Here is a 20,511-nt window from a genome sequence, read left to right as displayed (position 1 = left end):
AACGGAAGTGTCGTAGGCAGTTCTGTACCTATGCGGTCTGCCTCTGTCTTTATCCTTACATTTTTTTCAGAAGATCGGTAGTCGGATGGCTTAACGAAGCCATTTCGGAGTACGGAGATAGAGAATGAATGTATTTAGCTACAAAAATAGCCCGACAACGAATAGTTCGGGTGTTGAACAAGGCACAAAAACGACAGCGAAGGACGTTGTGGTTTGGGCCTAAACAAGTGACGCAGTAAGAACGAAAAGCTCTATGCAGTATTTGCTTTCCACAGGCAAGACCATTGTTAATTTTTTCTGACATCGGTTACAGCAAGAAAAAAGGATCCCCAACGGGGTACTTATCTTTTTGAAGACTTCAGGTCTGAAACTCTAAAATGAAAATTTCAGGAGTCGGCCGACCGGCACTTGCGAAATGCTTCTGCTTCGGGCATAGCACACCAAGAAAGACTGATGTAATGGAGTCAGCTGCATGTTTTATACCACTGACGTCATGGAAGAAGCGGTGCATACTTGGTAACTCATGGCAGAACAAGACCCCCAACAGCACAGCACTTGAGTGGATGGCTACCACCTCCACGTTCAAACTCCTGAAACAGAGATGTATGCATTGGTTGGGTCATGTCTCACATGATGGATGGCCGAATACCGGAAGGCCTCCTTTTTGTTGAGCTGGAGTCTAGAAAGAGTTCGAAAGGGTGACCCAAACTGTGCTACAAGGATATATGTAAGCGTGACATCCGCACTCTCTCCATCAGCATGAACACCTGGCATTCTCTCACCCCCAGACAAGACTGCCTAGAAACAAGAAGTGAAAGAAGCTCTCACTACATGTACATTTACTTTTTTAACTTGGTGATTTTTACTGACTTTGACAGGATTTGCATAGGGGTTCGGCTGTCACATCAAGTTGCTCATATGATTCGGCTGTCACATGATTTTAAGTTGCTCACATGATTTGAAAATGTTGGCCATATATTTTAAAAGTGTACTTAAATGTTGTCAGGCCATTTTATGTTTATCTGATTAAGTTTTATTACTGAATAAAATGAAAGCGCATTATTAACAAGCTCTGGATTGCTGAAGCTGGTTTGTCAGAATCCCTGCAGCCTTGAGTGTGGGGTTTTATCAGGTTTTTGTTTTGAATTTGGTATGTATAAAACCAACTTGGCAAGGAGAGCCGAGAATAGGGGAGCCCTCAGTCAGATCCATACCCATGACACCAGAACAACATCTGCTTACTGCGGTTAAGAGTGTGGAATGAACTGCCACTGCCAGAATGGCAGCCACAGAAAACACTGCTCAAATCAGTCCAATAGAGGTGCAAACCCATGATACTTTGGGATCAAAGAATGCCTACATGGGGTACATAAATACATTATGTATGCACATGCACAAAAACAGCTACAATAACTTGTCAAAATGCAGGATCATCAATGGCATAATACTTTGGTTGCAGCACTTCAATAATCTTTCCTGACTTAATGAAGTACCATCCATGAAATTAATTACCTACTGTAATATGTTAGGAACAATACTGAAAAGTATGAGGCAAAATGCATAGACTACACTTGCCAAAACTTTCAAACGCTATTCAGTGTGAATGCACTGCAGTTAAACAAGCTGGGAAAGGTGCAAAAAAATTCAAAACATTTTGCAGCAATCCAAGGGAAAAAACAGAAATTCAGTAGAAAGGAATTAATATTAGGTAAATAGTGTGATTTTTTGAAGCAACTATTTTGTGAAATGAGGGAACATCTGCTTGAACTGATTATGATGTAAAGTACAACCACACGAGTACACAATAAGCAATCCTAACTCAGAAGGCATGAAAAATAATTACCAGTGGAGTAGAAAAGGCATTTAGCAACATGCATAAAAAAAAAAAAATAAATAAAAAAAAAATCCTACTCCCTGGGCTTGAATAATTATTAGACACAGTTTTACAAAACAAGTACTTGATAAAGAACATATTTCACTGCTGCATAGGTTCCAGGTCTGAGTAATGCCCAGTCATTCAACTGATCTAATAGCCCAAGGGTGGCAGAAGCAAAATACAAAGGACCAACCTCAACTGTAAACTCTTGGCACTTCCTGTACCCCCTGTGGGTGAACATGTGACTTACAAAGCACTCAAGTGTAAACAAGTCATCTAACAAAAATCTAAGCTGCTTCTTCTTTCGGCTTTTTCCCGGTTAGGGGTCGCCACAGCGGATCATCTGTCCGGTCATGATTGACAGTGGTGTTTTACGGTGTCGAGTTGCCAGCCCGGCGCCCAACCTTCCACAGAAGGTACACACTCATACCTAGGGCCAATTTAGAGTGTCCAATCCACCTACTGCATGTCTTTGGGATGTGGGAGGAAACAGGAGCACCCGGAGGAAACCCAAGCGGCCACAGGGAGGACATGCAGACTCTGCACAGAAGGCACCCCAGACAAGAATCGAACCGGAGAACCTCTTGCTGTGAGGCGGCAACGCTAACCGCTGCACCACCGCGGTGCCCTAACAAAAATTTAAGCTAATGCCATTTTAATACATTTTAAGCCCAATTCTTACTGTTGAGCATAAAGAGTGGCCACTGACTGGAAGCTCAACAACTTTAAAAGCTGTAATACACTTTGAGTTACCATTTTTTTTGTGCATGGGATAAACAAAAGTTATGTACTCACCATAATGATGGATCTGCGTTGCCTGTTTCTGTCCTTCCTCAGCTCATGAGTTTCAGATCTGACTTCAGTCAGGTTTTCCAGATTTAGGCTTTGTAGCTCAGGCTCCTCCCCCTTACCTATAATACCCTCCAAACTACACACTACCTCAGATCAAGTTTGCCCTCTAAGACGCACTACAGAGTAACCGCATATTATCCCACATAAAGACAAGCATAAAAGTGTGGACAGTGGCAAAAAAAAAAAAAGTGATATATCTGGAGCTGAGGCAGGAGAAAAGATCCTTATGGTATAACCACAGGTCATACTAGAAGAGAGTGTATATATATCTTCCATGATATCGAAAGGGGAATGGAGGGAGGGAGGTTGAGGAAGGATGGAAACAAGCAACATAGATGCATCATTATGGAGCGCAAATACATTTTTTATCCGATTATGTCTTTTCCATCTGTTTCTCAACTTATGGGACAAAAACCTGAGTCCCCAGCTGCTTGAAACCCAGAGTGGTTGTCATAGCAGATTTCGGAGAAATGCAGAGTCACACTCTGCCCTGTCCCTGGAGAAAATATCCAATTTGTAATGAGCGATACATGTACAAGCACTGGACCAGGTGGCTGCAGCACAGATATCCTCTTAAAGCCTTAGATAAAAAAGCAGAAGTTGTTGAAATAGATCTTGTTGAATGTGCCCTTGAAGGTCTCTGCAGAGGCATTAATTTATCTTTCTAGACACAAGATATGCAATCAAATCAGTGAGCCATCTGGCTAAGGTTAGTTTTGACATGGGCTACCCATATTTGCCTTTGAAAATGACACAAAAATCTGGTCATATTTCCTGAAGGGTTTTGTTCTGTGAAGATAAAATCTCAGTTATGTACATCAAATGAGTGAAGCATCTATTCCCCCTTGTCCGAAAAATTGGGAAAGAAAACTAGCAAATAGACTGGTTAAGCCCTGCCTCTGAAGCAACCTTTGGCAAAAAAGAGGGAGGGGTTCACAAGGAAACTGTATTTATGAAAAATCAGGTATTGTGGTTGAGAGGACAGGGCCTGGAGTTCAGACAATTATCTGGCTGAAATCATAGCAACTAGAAAAATGGTTTTCCAAGACCAATGGCTCAAAGGGTGCCAAAGTCAAAGCCTGTAAGAGCATGGTAAATTCCCAAGGGGAGTGGCATCCGTAACAGGAAGTCTAAGGAAAAAAACTACCCTTAAGTAATGCTTTGCATAGCATGAGAAAGACCAATGAAGAGTGATTTTTGTCAATGTGAAATGGTCACTAGTTGCACACTGATGGAAAACACTTTCCTCCACTGCTGAAAACTGAGGCATGATAATTCAAGATTGATGGACTGGGAGCTGAGAATGGATACAAATTTCTCTCGTGAGCCCAAATTTTAAACTTTTTCCATATGCTCTTATATATCTTCCTGGATGATGTCTTCTGGGAAGAAATGAAAGTGTGAAGGACATGGGAGGAAAGTCTTGACTGCCTAGCCATCACTGGAAGTGGAGAAACACTGCAGTGAGGTTAAGGGCTTCAATGCTGGGATGCGCCAGACCAGACATGTGAAACAGGAGATCTGGGGCCTGGACTAGAACTCAAGGAAGGTGTACTATGTGAAGTGAAAGGAAGGGGACCCACACTTGCCAAGGCCAGAATGGGGCAATAAAGATGACTCTGCTCGTCAACTGGGATGCTTTCTGAAGAAACTTTGGCCCAAGGGGAGTCGGCAGATATGCATAAAGGAGACCAGGGGGCCAACCGTGGAGCACAACCCCTTTCAGCGATTCTCCCTCTGGAGGGATCAGTGCAAAGTACCTGCTGCACTTGTAATTGTGGGGAGATGCAAATAAATCACTGCATGGATGGCTCTACTGATGAAATATCTGCGTCAATGACCAACTGAAAGACCACTCATAAGGCAGTAAAACAGATCTGCTCAGTCTGATGGACTTTCCCAGAATGTGCATTGTGATTAAAAAGTGGCTGGAAGAGTTCGCCCACTGCAACACACACATTGCTTCATAACACAAGGGAGTAGGAATGGGTTCCCCCCTTTTGTTGATGTACCAGACCACGGACATGTTGTCCATCTGTACAGCAATTATCCCCAAGGGAAGAACGTCCTGGAATGCCTGCAATATTAGGAGGACTGCTCTCATCTCCAGAATACTGGTGTACAAAGTGGCCTCTGAGGGGGACCATGTGCCTTGAACCATCTTTCCCAGGTAGTTGCCCCCCAAACCAGCTGGGAAGCATCTGTGGTCACCATGGCCTTTAGTACGGTAAAAGAGAGACACACCTCCAGGGCTCAAATCCACCCAGTTACATGTTCCCCTACAAATATTGGTGATTCATATAGGGAATTTCATGGGTTGTCATCTTATTGACCGTTGTACTGCCGACGTCCCTTATAGTCAACAATGGGATAAGAGTGACTGAGGTAGCCATGGACCCCAGAACTGTAAAATCAACCTGGCAGGGATGTTTGAAAAGAGAGAAATATCAAATACCTGATTTTGAAAAGTGGACAGTCTCGATTTTGGTAGTCTTTATCTGGAAGACAGTGTCTTAAGTGAGCGACTATGAACTCCAGGACTTGTATAGGGCAAAGGTGCAACTTGTGGAAGTTGCCCGTAATGGTCATATAGAAACAGAGGTGGAGCAAGCAAGCTCTGGCATAAATCAAAAGATGCTTGGTGGGAGAGGTGAGGAGTCAGTTGATGTAGGGAAACACCCGTAATCCTAGTAGTCTCAAGTGAGCTGTGAACACTGCCATGCACTTGGTGAACACTTGGGAGGCTGTGGTGAGGCTAAAGTGCAGGGCACTGAACTGAAAATGGCAGACTCCTAGCCGGAAATGAAGGAACTTCTGGGACAGTCTAGTTGAATGTGACATATCTCCAGGATGTGTACTATCAAGCACATCCAATCATATTCTGCAATAGTGGAAGGATGAAGTGAAATGCGACCATATGGAACTTCGAATGGCAAACTGGTTCAAGTAGCTTAGGTCCAACATTGGCCTGAGGACCCCATTTTGCTTTGGCACCAAGAAGAACCTTTAATAAGATTTAAATCCTTGCTGGTCTGGTAGGATCTTTTGGATGACTCTTTTACATTAGCAGCTTTTTAATTTCTAATGCTGTGTCTTACTCTGATGGGGTGGTATACTGGGCAACCTCTCGGATATGTTTATTGGAAGACAGGAAAATGGAATATAGTAGCTTCTGATAATAATTCAGTGCACACAGGCAACTTTGGTGATGGACACCCAGATGTCTGGGTACAAACACAAGCGCCTCCCAACTGCCTCCATGGTGCAGCAGTTGGACAATTCTCTCAGGAGTGCTGGTAAGACTTCTCTGTAAAGAGACCTCTGAAGCCATGTTTCTGTCAGCCTCCTCTGCCTCACAGGTGAAATCTATTTTCAGAGGTCCCACCTCTGCCTTGATGGGATCTGTCTCTATACGAGTCCTTTGAAAAACTCCAGGATTTTCAGAACCACATTTTTCTGCTCCCTTCCTGGTTCCTGCAGAAACTCCTCTGGGGGTAGAAAACCAAATTCCTACAGCAGACAGTTTTCCCATCCTGTTTCATCCTGGAGACAGTTTCATTAATCTTGGGTCCAAAAAAGATTTATCAATCAAAGGAAGCATTGATGAAAGCTATCTTAAAGGGCACCACAAAGTTGCATAAGCACATCCAGGTGTGCCTATGAACAGGAATACCTGAACCTGCAGATCTAGAAGCACCACATGAGAGATCTGACTCATGGAGGCATTTCAGATGGATTGAAGAGTGGCCAGCTGTGAAGACATGGTCTTCCTTCTTCAGCATCTACCTCTGGAGTGCCCCTTCCACCATGAAGCCTGCAGAGAAATCTAAAAGGGATAAGTGGGAAAAGTCAAAAGATAAACCCAAAGAGCAAAGGAAGTGATCCGACTGCTCTCCTTCCTCAGCTTTGGTTCCATCTCCTAAAGTGCAAACGACTTCAGACCCGATCACTCCATTGGATCCATCACACGCTTCCTCAAGAACTCCTCCTTGACAAAGTACCTTTGCTTTCTCCAGAACCAACTGCTTCCAAGCTACACTCACCTTTTCTTCAGGAAACCCGTTGCAAGGCTTCTAGACCTCCGCCATCGTCCTCTTCCTTCAAGTTTACCAGAAGTCCTGAAGCAGATGAGGACAGAATGATGAGGAAATTCTACACGACCCAAATTCAGTTGCAGGGAAAGAACTTAACTCACCCAGATGTTAGCTGGGGAGGAGGTCCATCACATATGCTGCACTACAAGGATGGCCTGCCACATATTGTTGCAGTGCGTATCTACATAAATTGACCTACTAGACCTGACAGTGAAGCCAAGCAGTTCAAAACTCATACTGAAAAGTCATCAATGACAAACTTCTGAGCTCAGTGTGTGTCTAAGGGAGGGGAAGGGGAACACCACAAATGGTAAACAGCACTGTGAATAAATTTCAGTACAGAAAAATAGAATGTACTGACCTGTAATATGCAGATAAATCAGAGGAAAAAAAGACAGTGAAAAAACAAAGACTATTTCCTGTATACTAGTTATGTTTTGAGTATTTTGGGAATGTTTTTCACAATTTCGCTCATTGACACAACTACTGGCAAAAGAAATGCTGTGAGGGGTTATGATGAGCTCAGCATCATGAGTAAGGAGGAACGGCAAAGGTAGCCAGGAAAAGTAATGACTGCCATTGTATGTCCTGCCAGCCTTATTCATCTAAGTAGTGAAGATGGGACCCAGAAGTTTTTGTGCACTACTAAAGGTAGACGGAATCAAGAGCTTGACCACAACACAGGCACAATAGCAAAGTTCTCAACTTACCAATCAATCTGGGTTACTATCCTCACCTACTATTATAAGCTTTGGGTGGTGACTCAAAGGATGAGACTGCAGATACAAGTGGCAGAAACAAGGTCCCCTTGCAGAGTGTCCTGGAGGGTAAGCCTTGCTAAAGTGAGAAGCTTGGCAATCTGGAAGGATCTTGGAGTGTAGTCATTATTAAGCCACAATAACAAAAGTGAAGCCAAAATATGCTGGCTACATTCTGATAATGCCCTTTACTAATTTCCCATGGGAGGTCTACCAATCAACATCAACTCAGAAGAAATGCCAAGACTGTCTTAGGTGAATGCTGCAGGGATAATTTCCTTTTACATGCCTGTAAATATTCGACAGGAATAGGTGGGCACTGTTGCTGGGGTATGAAACTTCAGTCTACCCTGTAGGTTTCACACCACTACAACATCCATTAGGAAAAGCAGTTTTATAAAATTAATTAATACCCTATAAACATGTTTCTAAAGGTTAGACAAACAGTCCACTTATGCTGTGCTAATGAAGTCAAGACTGAAACATGCATGTCCAAAGCTAGTGAGGTTTGGCTTTAATGGCCTGAATTTGTCCATTAACAGACTTGAAAAAAAAAAGTCACTGGGATTCAGAACTGCCATATAGCTGAAATGCCTAATGTCCTTAAGAGGTCATTTGCACATATCCCATTATCTTCTTTTACAAGGGGTTTTAAGGAATCACACAGTGAAAACTCTAGCTTGGCTAGGATTTTCTTGTAATTTTTTTACAAGTCCTGATTAGGGAAAAATGCTTGAATTTTCACTTAAAACTGTCAAATACATACAGCTAGTTAACGATGCAATTAAAAAAAAACTGTATATACCAGAGTATAAGATGACCTTATGTACAAGTCAACAGATTCCGAAATTAAAACCCTATAAAATGTAATAATGGATGCACAAGTCTAAATCCAAGTGTTAAAATGAGTGAGGAACTGTAGATTTTTGATGCTTGCACAGCAGTACAGTAAGGTTTTCATTCTTTCTCTCATTTGTTCTCGGATTACTCACCTCGTAGTAATCAGCAATGATATTCAGATAAACTGCATAATTAGAGAATCAATGTACAAGTAAAGCAGTACACCCATTTAGTCCCTCATTCCCCCTCATGGTTAGTCAATTTGGTTTTTTTTTGTTTTTGTTTTCTTTTTTTAAGCAAGGAAGAGTTTTTTCCTTTTCTCCTAATTACACTGATCAGGGTGTGAGTGTACATATGAATGTCAGCAGCAAACTGAAATACATTAATATGGCCATTGTACTAATTAGGGTGATGTTGTGCGTCTGTCAATGACAGCAGGAACTTGGAATACATTACTTTGGCCACCATTACAGAAATCAATGTAGGGATGAGAAATGACACTAGCAAACTGAACTACTATAGTTACAATAACGAATAGGTTGGGCAGGGGCTTTGAAAAAAATGAATTACTAGTACATTACTGGGGAAATTAAAGTGCTCAAGATGGGAATACAGTTGTGAATGACAGTAGCAAACTTTACTGTTGCACTACACTAATCACAATGGGTTCTGTGAATCTGAATGACAGCAGCAAACAAATACATGACTGCACCCAATACAGTGCTTAAGGGGAGTTGTACCAATGAATGACATAAGCAAGCAAATATATTGCTTTGACCATTACTTCTTTATTTTTCTTTGCAATCACAATGTGACTGCCAAAAGTATCTCTGATCATCAAGAAAAGGAGTTCTTATCTTCAAAGGTAACATTTCACTTTTACAAAAAGCCTGTGTATTTTTTTTTTTGTAAAAGAAAAGACCCATCTAATTTACCATTGTGCTTTTACTAGAAAGGCATTCTCTCTTTTTTTTTGTAAAACAGTACATCCACAGTCCTTTTTGAAAGGCTACCCTTCTACTTCAGAACATTTACTTCAAAGCAAATCACACCATTATTTGACAAAATCCAACTTGATTCACCTACAACTCAGATAACTTATGCTCATTGTTTCTGTATCACTGTCAGGACATGTCATGCTTGTTGTTGCCTCGCAATTAACAAAATCCACTCAATCTGGAAAAAAATCAGATTTTGTCAGACCATTTTCAAAGGAACAAAAGCCAACATCCACTTCTGGCCCATCTTAACACTCCTACACTATACAAATTACTAGAAACTAATCTGTAACCAACTTCCAGCATACCTACAAAAATATCATTTACTTTCTAACAGCATAGGTACTGGGCTGGCAGAAGTACCATGACAGCTACCTGGACCTGAACAGAAGACATCCTCTTTATGGAAGACACGAATAGAAGCATCCAAACTGGAGCAGTCTTCACAAACCTAGCCCATGTTTTTGATTTGGCTGACCACTCAATACTTTGGGCTGATGACAGTGTCTAAAAACACTAGTCAATGTTTCTTACTAACGGACCATTTGCAGTAAAAAAAAAAAACTTCTTTCCTTCTCTTACACTCTTTGACAACCTCAACTCAATCAGATGTCCTGCAGGGCTTAATACCTGACCCTCAACTATTTTCAATTCCTTTAATAAACTCCAATTTGACTTGCCCCAAATACAACTCCTTTTACATGCACATTATGTCACTGAATGCCAAATGTAAACAGACCTAATGAAGCTAACAAATGGCTTACCACCAAAAAGCTACTACTAAAAAAATGTTCTTTTGTACAAATACAGGACTTGAAAAAATAACCCAATGATCTCATAATTATAGATCAGTTCAATAGCCACATCAAAACAACCTAATTTAAATATCTTGGAATCTGGCATGATTAATCCCCAAGCTTTTAAAGACATTTTCAACAAGTCATACCACCTCCTATGTCCTCTGTCCATGTACCAAAGCAGCCATACTGAAAGGTACTGTACTCACCCAACTTGAACTGGTTTACCACTACCTCAAGCATGAACACATCAACATTACGTAACTTATAACTTATTCAACAAAATATGCCTCTTCATCACAAATTACCCTTACGGTAAGACAATGATGTTCTTGCTATCTAAAGCAATACGACTACTGGCTATGAGCAGTAGGCAGAGCAAACATCATTCTAGGCTCCTTAATCTTCAAACTATTCCACCAAGATACTACATCACCACTCACTTGCGAGTCTCATCATAACCAGTCCAACCTACAACTTTAGAAACTATGCCAGAGCAGGCCCCACTCTCTAAACCCGTTCAATCACACTACAATGTTGTGACCACAGCTTGGTATATACAAGTTTGGTGGGTGGTGGTGGGGGGGGTGCAGGGGGGTAACCTGCAGAAAACAGTAAGAATTTTTTTTGCCCTTTTTTTTCCAAGGGAATACAGTTCAAGGATTCAGATCCTCAGGAAGTTGGAATTAGTCTAGCATTCTGAAAACTGCCACTTTGCAAGTCATACGACAAAAAAAACAAACAAACAAATGCCTTCTCCTCTTCCAGCTATTTTTCTGCAGCTCATCATCTTTGCTGTAACGTAAATATGCCTGTAAATAAATACACAGTATTATTACTCAGTCTATGCATTATTCTCTATAAACCCTTGCATACTGTTATTAGCGCCTTGTTTACCATGGACTGTTATCACATATACTTTATGTTGCCCTACCTTTTTGCATTCAGCGTGGGTTGAGCCTGCAGCTAGTCATATTTTAATCAGTGCTCTATCCCAGTAAACAAAATGCAAATAAAGGAATAAAATCATTGCACTGGTGTACTTACAATTTCTTGTGCATTATTGGGTTGTACTTCGCTTTGCCTTTGAAGACCACCTAAGAAAACAGGATTGAGAAAAAAATTAAAATGCTGTACAAGCATAACAAATTCTGCACATGTAAGAATCTAGGTTACCATGAAATAAGACACATAATACAGACAAGAAAGTACAGTTGTGTACACTTACCATAAATGTAGATGTTAGAGTTTATTCATTGTTGCAGTCATCACCTGTGGGTTATCCCCGCTGTGGTAGCCCTTGGCCGGCCTGAATACCAGAGTCAATGTTTTTCTGCGTCGGCTGCTGTCACTTGCTGACTGACGTTAGGTCATCAATGCTATAAAGCAAGGCAGACAACGCCATTACATAAGTTTTTCTTGCCCTAACCAGTCAGGAGCCCAAGGAAATATGGTAGAATTGTCCCGATGGCTAAAAGCCACTGCGAAAAGCTTAGGTCTCCCTAAAGAAAGAACATATAAAGGGGAAGGAGGGAGGGAAAGCAGGACTGCAACAGTGAATACACTCAAACATCTACATTTATGGTAAATGCACACAACTGTACTATGTTTTTCGTGTTTCACTGTTGCAGTCATTACCTGTGGGAGGCAAACCTGCCTTAGCCTTAGAAAACAGAGATAGGTGGTAATGCTTGGTAAAGGTATGGACAGAAGTCCAGGTGGCAGCTTCCAGGATGTCCCTGGTGGGATCTCCACTGAGGAATGTTGTGGAAGTGGAGGCTGCCCTAGTGGAATGGGTTCAAATAGACTTGGGGGGGGGCAGTTCCCATGTAATCTGTAGCAGAAATGGATACAGTGTGATATCCATTTGGAAATGGTTTGCTTGGAAATGGGCTTCCCCTCTGCCCCTGGGGCAAAGCTGACAAGTAGTTGGTCTGTTTTCCTGAAGGGTTTATTTAGTACAGTCCAGATAGTATCTGAGCTGTCTGTGCACATCTAGTGAGTGCAAACTTCTTTCCTCCTTGTTTTGAGGGTTAAGAAAGAATGTGGGTAGATGTATGGCCTGGTGGAGAGTCACATTACATACCACCTTGGTCATAAAGAAGGGATTATGTCCTCAGGGAGACCCCGTCTGCATGGAAAAAGATGATGGGCTCAATGGCCATCAGTGCCTGAAGTTTTGAAACCCTTCTGGCTGAGGTGATAGCTAGGAGAAAAGCAGCCTTCCAGGAGAGTTATCTTAGTTCTGCTGAAGCAGTAGGTTCGAAGGGTGGTAAGGTTAGTTTTTCCAAAACATAATTCAGGTCCCAGGCTGGCGTGGATGGCCTTCTGGGAGGTCTGATATTAGAAGCCCCTCTGAGGAATTGTTTAATCAATCAAAGGATGGGAGAACAGGGGCTGATCTGTATCAAAATAAGCTGAAATGGCTGAGGTGTGGATTTTAATAGAAGAGAAGGAGATGCCACTATTAAGAAGCTCCACTAGGTAGTCCAGGATAAGAGGGATGGTAGGTTGTGAGGTACTGCCCCCTCTGGACTGGCTACAGAAGCATAATCTTTTCCATTTTCCTGCTCAAGATTTTCTGTTGCTGGGTCTTCTGGCCTCTGTGATAATGTCTAGGACTCGTTTACTTAACAGGGGCCCCTTGTTTACCTTTAGAGTATTAGCCATGCTGATAGTTTGAGAGTCTGAAAGTCTGAGTGCAGCATCCCCCCCCCCACCTAAGTCAAGAGGTCTGACATCAAGGGAAGTTGCCTGGGAGGCTGTAATGTCAGGCTGCACATTAAGGGGTACCAATGTTGTCTGGGCCAGTCTGGAGCAATGAGGATGGCCTTTGGTCTATCCTCCCTTATTTTGATCAGTACCTTGGGAATAAGAGGCAGAGGGGGGAATGTGTAAACAAAGAGGGTGTTCCAGGGGAAAGTCAAAGCATCCACCTTCCAAGCCTAGATGGTGATGCCCCCTGGTACAGAATTTTTTCAGCTGATGATTGAGATGCGAAGCAAAGAGATCCACCTCCGGAATCGCCCACCCCTGAGTGATTTGTAAAGATTTTTCTGTGGAGCTGCCATTCGTGGGGGCCCCATAAGTTTCTGAAGTTGTCTACCAGGATAGCGTGTTGTTGATCCCTGGCAGGTATTGGGCTATTTGAAGGATGTCAGAGCCTTCTGTACTGCATCATTTCCTTCTGGTTGATGTGTAAGGGAAGTTGCTGGGCATCCCAAAGACCTTGAGTGCACCTGCCTTCTAGGTGAGTGCCCCAAGCAATGTCTGAGGTGTCGGTGGTAATGGTCTACCCGGTTGGGCGGAGGGTGAAGACATGACCCTTGTTCTTGGCACAGGCCCCTGCCCACCAGAGAAACTCGGCCCTTATACAGGGGACTAGAGAAAGAGAAGTCTCTAGAGGTTGAGAGTGCGGACACCAAAGGTTCTTTAAATACCACGGACGTTTTCTCTGAAGCCTGGCCAGAGAAATTAGAAGGCTTACAGGAACTTCCTCGCAGTGAGGTGACTTCTGGAAGCCAGCTGGGTAAAGTAGAGAGGCAGGAAGCTCTTCTTTTCTGGGGCTAGGAAGGCCATTTGGGATGCTGTGTCCAGCAGTGCTCCCGAGAAAATGATCTTCCTGGAGGATGTTTGCTTTAATTTCTTCTCGTTGATGGTGTACCCTAAGGAGGTTAGGAGGGTTTTGACAAAGGAGGTCCTTGAGTAGCTTTTGTTTGCACTCGGCCTGAATGAGGCAGTCCTCCAGATAAGGGTAAATCTGTATATTTTTCAGTCTGCAAAAGGCTACGTCTGGGACTAAGCAATTGGTGAATACTCTGGGAGCAGCAGCTAAGCAAAAGGGTAGAGCAGAGAACTGAAAGTGTTGTGAACCTGCTCTGAAGCGAAGGAATTTCCTGCAGGACTCCCTTATGATGATGTGGAGGTAGGCATCTTTTTGATCTAGGGTAACTAACCACGCATTTTTTTTTCTCGGCATAGGCAGCATCTGCTGCAAAGTTAGCATTTTGAATTTGGGGACCACCAGGGAGGTGTTCAGAATGGATAGATTCAGGAGGGGCTGCAAATGCAGTCTTTTCTGGGAACAAGGAATACTTTGGAATAAAAACCTTTGCCTGTTTGATTTGAGGGGACAGGTTCTACTGCACCTTGGGATATGAGAGTCTGGACTTGTTTCAATGCCTCTGCTCACTGATTTGAAGGCAAGTCAGGGTATCCTCTTGGAATTGGGAGTTCATTGAAGGAGAATTTGTATCCCTGTATCCCTGAAAATGATATTTAAGACCCAATGGTCCTTTGTTAGAGAAAGCCAATTTTCTTTGCAAAGGGAGAGCCTTCCTCCTAGCTATTGGTGAGTGAAAGGAGGGCAGAGGGGGAGAGGGAGTCATTGAGAGTTTCTGCCACAGAGGGATGGCTTAGAACTCCCTGCCTTTGGAGCGGGAGTGGTCCACTGTTTGGTTCTCTGCTGTCCCTGGGATAAGGGCCTGGGTGGTCTGTCCCTGCGGGGCATACCTTGCCCCTGTCTGTTGGGTGCAGGAAAGGACCAGTGTTTTGAGGGAAAATTCCTGCTGAACCTTGGAGGTTGTACCTGAAAGAAATCTTTATTTGCATAGATTTTGCTTTGTATTCCATCTTTTTAACCACATCTTCTGCTTTTACTCCAAACAAGTGGTTCCTTATCCAAGGGTGCATCAATTAATTTAGATTTGACATGAGCAGGGAGAGGCTGTTCCTTCAACCATGCATGTCGCCTCATGACAGATCCTCACACTGCTGCCCTGCTTGAGGCTTCTAGGGTATCATATCTACAGTGTGTTGAGTGTTTGGCCACTTGACAAGTAGAGTGCAGTAAATCTACTAACTCTTTTGAATTGGCACAGTCAGGAAAGGTTGAAATCTCTTGCTTTAATAGTTCCAAAGTGTGTTGCTGATATTTTAACATGTGGAACTGACAGTTGAATGCTCTGACAGCTAAAGTTGCAGAGGTGTATAAATTTTTACCCCATATGTCCAGAGCTCTTAAATCCTTGTCAGAAGGAATAGGATTCTTTGCAGAACTAGCCTTAGCTCCTTTTGCTCCCCGTGTAATGACCTCTGGGTCTACAGCAGGATTTCTGCACAGGTATTTGTGAGATTCCAGTACTCTGTAATACCAGTCAGGTTTACTGAGAGCAGGTGGGAGGATGTCAGGAGCTAAGCCGGATTCATGGAAGACATCCTCCACCATCTCTAAGATAGGGGGGATGGCCAAAGGTCTGTGCTGGGGCAGGTCTAGAAACTCTCAGTCTTTTCTTAGACTGTGGGAAGTCCTGGGATTCCCAGTGGAAATGTTCCCCAAGGGTGTGAAGGGTTTCCCCAAAGGAAAGATCTTCTGGTGGGGAAGCAGAAGGAATGGATTCCTCTGCATCTGAATCCTCATAATCAGTCAGAGGTTGTTCCTCTTCAAAATAAGAATGGACTCCTCAGAATCCTGTTCTGTCAGTATTTCAGGAGAAGGGTCTCTTCCTTTTAGAAGTTGTGGCCTGACTACCCCTGAAAAGGGAGACAAGATCTTCCACCATTTTAAGCATTTGAGCTTGGGGTTGTTGGGCAGGAGAAAGATGGTGGCTAGAGGTAGATTTCCTAGGAGTGGCCTTGCTTCTAGGCTTAAGAGTATCCATCGGTCTGAGAGAAACAGTCGTCGGATGAGAAGACGTCGGTTTTTGTCTAGATTTGGTAGTGAGAAAAACCTCCTTGGAAGTCGGTGTATGTGCTGCGGCTCCGGACCCAATCGAGGCAGAGACAACCAAAGGCTTGGAAGACAAAGAAGATTTTTGCAGCACACCGGACTCCAAAAGGGTTTCAGTAGAGGCCTGCGAAGGTATCGGATTGGGCATCAGGGGCCGTGAAGGCACTTCACTGAATTCCAGAGAACTGACTACCTGCTTAGCAGTAGAGTTGTCAGAAGGCTTGGCTTTCTGTGATCTGACTCTATCTTTACGTTTTTTCGGAATGTCTACAGATTGTTGGCTGATGGACACCATTTCAGAATGCGAAGATGGAAGACGAAAATACTTGGCTACAATAAGAGCTCTACGACAAATGGTTCTTATGTTAAAGAGGGCACAGAACCGACAAACGGGATGGCGTGGTCTGGGCCTAAACAAGTGACGCAGTACGAATGAAGTCTCAGTGTGGGATTTGCTTTCCACAGGCGAGACAATTGTTAACTTTGTTGGACATTGGTTAGTGCAAGAAAAAAGGATCCCCAATGGGGTACTTAGCTTTAGACGCTTTCAGCTGTAATTCAAACTCTGGTAGCGACCGACTGGCACACTTGCGAACTGCTTTTGCAATGGGTTCCACGGCAAGAAAGACTGATGTAATGGCGTCGGCTGCCTTGCTTTATAGCACTGACGACCTGACATCAGTCAGCAAGCGACAGCAGCCGAAAAAGAAAAACACTGACTCTGGTATTCGGGCCGGCCGAGGGCTACAACAGCAGGGATAACCCACAGGTAATGACTGCAACAGTGAAACATGAAGAACATTGAGAAGTTCTCTTAACCAAATTCTACCTTTTGCAATGATCTCTCTCAACTTTTAAGTCAGGGGCTATATATATCCAAAATAATACCAAATACTGTAAAATTGAAATTTGTCCTGATTTGTAATCCGGTATTTTGTCTATACTTACGTAACTACTTAATTAGTCCTTCTGAACACCTTTTAACTGGCATCATGGACCTCAAGAAATATTATAAAAAACATGAAAACAAAAATGCACCCCACAAGGCTAGCACAATCGCACTCTCATTCTGATTATTTTACAGCAGTAAGCCAACAGGGCACAGTTTATGCTGGGAATTATTTATTCCTCTGTACGGAATGATCAAAACTAAAGTCAAGTGACCATATCATTAACAAACATGAATAAATCTCAATGTAGCTCAAAACAGACTACTATTGCTACTTCACTAAAACATAATTAATTTGTTTCTGTCGTGGGAGCTTCAAAATTTTTTTCGCATTTGCATTTTATTGGATGATTCTGACACACAAAAAAAAGACCTCAACATATGGAGTACAGCAATAAAGTATCTACTGTTTTGGTGCTAAATTCATATGGAGCCTGCTAAGCGTTTTCTGGCATACTTTTATTTCCCAAGTCTTTTATATTTATAAAAATGTAGTGCATCAGTTTCAAAGATTAATTAGTTTTGAATTACCTCAGGCAGGCTGTTGCTATGCTTTACCAAATGTTGTTCCAAAAGGAGTTACCGGTGGAACAAGTATACCCATGTTGGAAAAGAATGTCCAGAAATATATTCGCTTTGCCCCAATTATATATAAATGTATATATATATATATATATATATATATATATATATATATATATATATATATATATATATAAGTTGTGACATCACTGTACTGAAGTGTTAGTGAAAGTCTCAATGCTTTTTCCTACTGTAAAAGCAGATTTCCAGATTTCCACAATGCCAAAACAGCATTTAGCATGTCTCTTCAGTGAATTAAGTGTCCCCAGATATATCTGAAGCAATAGGATACTTATTTGCATCTTCTTAGTAAACCACAAACTTTCACCTCATTAGTCTTCGATTTAGATGAATGATTCTTCCATACAAGGACTGTACTACAATAAAACATTGCTGACTATTTGAATCTCATTTAAGCATAGCTCTCTCCACTCAGGGCATCGGGTCTATATTAAAATCCCAAAAGGCCTTAACAGCAAATGTATGCACATAGACACAAACGTTGATGTACATAAACAGTGAAACACGTAATCGGCGAAAATCACAATGTCGAAAGTGTTACGTCAAGCAAGAATGCCTCACAGGTACGTTCACACGAACATACAAAACTAAAAAGCCCCCCTGCACCCCCCACACCCCCCCCTACTTAAATATACCAACTCCAAGTCCGCACTACAGTGGGGAAAAGATACATTTCCTTATCCCCATGATCATGCTGTTGGCTACACAAACACGTTTGGCGTTGTGATTTTCGTCGATTACGTGTTTCGCTGTTTATGTACATAGACGTTTATGCGTCGATGTACATACATTCACTGTTGAGGCCTTATGGATTTTAATATAGACCCCAGGGCATCTGTGCAGGCTGCTTCTCCCAATGCCCCAATACTACAGCTCTGTACACCCAAAGTGGTCAGTAGTGGCATTATTCTATACGACTGTCCTCCACAGTTCAAACCAGTGGAGATCACAAGCATTTGTCATTCAGATCCCAACACTTCTGGCACACAAATTCAGTGGGAAGTTTTTTTTTCCCCCTCTAGTTCAGATAATGTCTTGCAACATGTCCAGCCTAGAAACTGCCATATCACCTCAGTCTCTTTTGATCATAAGCAGGCCTCTTTTACATAGACTCCTCTCTCTCTCTCTCTCTCTCTGGATCACCAGTTAACTTGAAAGGTTTTGTTAGCAGATTCAGAATACTGGTTTAATTTTCACATCTTTTAAAATCTTCCACAATATGAACTGACAAATGTTATTTGCAATGCGACAATCTCTTCAATGATCTTGACTCAGTCAACCTCTTGTGAGTTAGAGTCCCAGGTATCCTGCTGCTGGACTTTTTATTTCCTGCTCAAACTTTGCTCAAACCACAGCATCATCACCCATAATGTCTAAAGTATTGGGATGAGATATATGATGCAGAAGCGTTTTTTTACCATCTTGCCAGTTTCCATTGGTAGTCCTCTCTCCAAGTTCTGCAAGGCAATAATTCCAGCTCTTTAACAGAGTTTTCTTTTACATCAGATACAAGTGTTAAGTCTGGTGGCTTACACTCCATGACAAGACTAAACTCGACATGAAGGACATCCGAGGTACTCTGTACATTCCTAGTTGGACTTTGATTTACATCTGCACATTTGTGTTCTCTGACTATTTGTTCTCCAGCTTAACCAGGTATGCTAATCTGGCCTTCAGGACAGTTCTGTTCAGTTGTTTTTATGGCTTTCAGATTGAGTACCTCTACGGTTATCTGTACTGAATCACCTTTCTCCGCTTCAGAAGTTTACTGTGTTTGGGTTCCTAAAGTCTGAGGAATTATTTTCCTTTTGTTACAGCAGTATGATTTAATGACATTTCCTGTATGAGCTTAGCATAAGAAGCAAGTTTTAACAGGTACTGTTTAACTTTACTGCTTGCTTTGTCCAAATATTTGCTCTAGACTTAATTTTCAGCCATCAACCAGATTTTTACACTTAGTGGCTAACTCGAGAATAATGGGAGAGCGTCAGGTTGCTAAAGGTTACTTTTGGGTGAATGTGAAAGGAGATTGCCTATTTTTCCATTGTTACGCGACACTGGAGTTGGTAAATACAAGTTCAAGAAGTGTGTGGGGTACCAAAATGGGTGGGTTGCAGGTGGGCCTTGCCCCTGCCAAAAAAAAAAAAAAAAAGTTTCCATGGATATTCGCTGAAGGGAGTTTCAGCTAACATTTTTTGAGTTTTTATGGATGCTTTAACTACCACTGATGAATCCAATGAATTATAATGTTTATCCATCCCACAATGCAACCGGGTCTTTTTTATACAGTGTACAAATAAGGTTTTCATTCTTTTTGCATTTTTGTTCCAGTTCCAGGATGTGCTTATTAAAATTCTGTTTCTGCATCACTGTATTTTCTTGTGTATAGCCTTTTGGAGCTCCTCACTGGTAAATGGCAAACAGTTACTTTTACACACATTTTCAGAGTCTCACATCATACAAGTTACATTACTACGGATAGTCTGCATCTCTCTCAACATTGCTTTTACCATTTTGTCTAAAGCTTTTGCTGACCTATAGCACATTTTTAAGTAAAAGAGTCCATCTGCTTGACATCCCATTCATCCATCCACAACCCCCCCCCCCCCATTTCTGCACATGGGGTTGGGATGTCACTTAAAACAGTGACAATCATCTATAGTTAGAAGTTATGTACTTACCATAACATTCCATCTGAGTAGGTGGATTCATTTGTCTGCAACCTGTGGGTATGGATCCGATATCGTATCCGAACCGGCATGGTTTATCCAGCTATGGATCCGAGCTCCTAGCTCCTCCCCTCACCCATAATGCCCTGCTCTCCCTACATGACCTCAGATCGAGTTTGCCCTGCACCAACTACCCTAACTAAAGGGTAACACACCCTATGCAGAAACTGACAAGGATAGGAGGGCGGGATGGTTGCAGACAAATTAATCCACCTACTCAGATGGAACGTTATGGTAAGTACATAACTTCTAAATCTGAAGTAGGAGAATTCATTTGTCAGCAACCT

General features: G+C 42.3%; 1 protein-coding gene across 3 annotated transcripts in view; it reads right to left on the bottom strand.

Annotated features, from left to right (window-relative positions):
- GPR137 (G protein-coupled receptor 137) overlaps window positions 1-20,511 on the bottom strand; it is a 595,269-nt gene that overhangs the window by 462,151 nt on the left and 112,607 nt on the right. For all 3 annotated transcript variants that reach the window (XM_044075804.1, XM_044075803.1, XM_044075802.1), the window contains exon 2: window positions 11,263-11,312. In XM_044075804.1, the coding sequence (XP_043931739.1) occupies window positions 11,263-11,276 (14 nt within the window). In that variant the 5' untranslated portion in view covers window positions 11,277-11,312. The remainder of the gene's footprint in view (window positions 1-11,262; window positions 11,313-20,511) is intronic.

Source organism: Protopterus annectens, chromosome 6.part1 (genome assembly GCF_019279795.1).
Source record: "Protopterus annectens isolate FY-2018-M chromosome 6.part1, PAN1.0, whole genome shotgun sequence".
In the NCBI taxonomy this organism is placed as follows: Eukaryota; Metazoa; Chordata; order Ceratodontiformes; family Protopteridae; genus Protopterus; species Protopterus annectens.
This window is presented reverse-complemented; position numbering and strand designations above follow the sequence as displayed.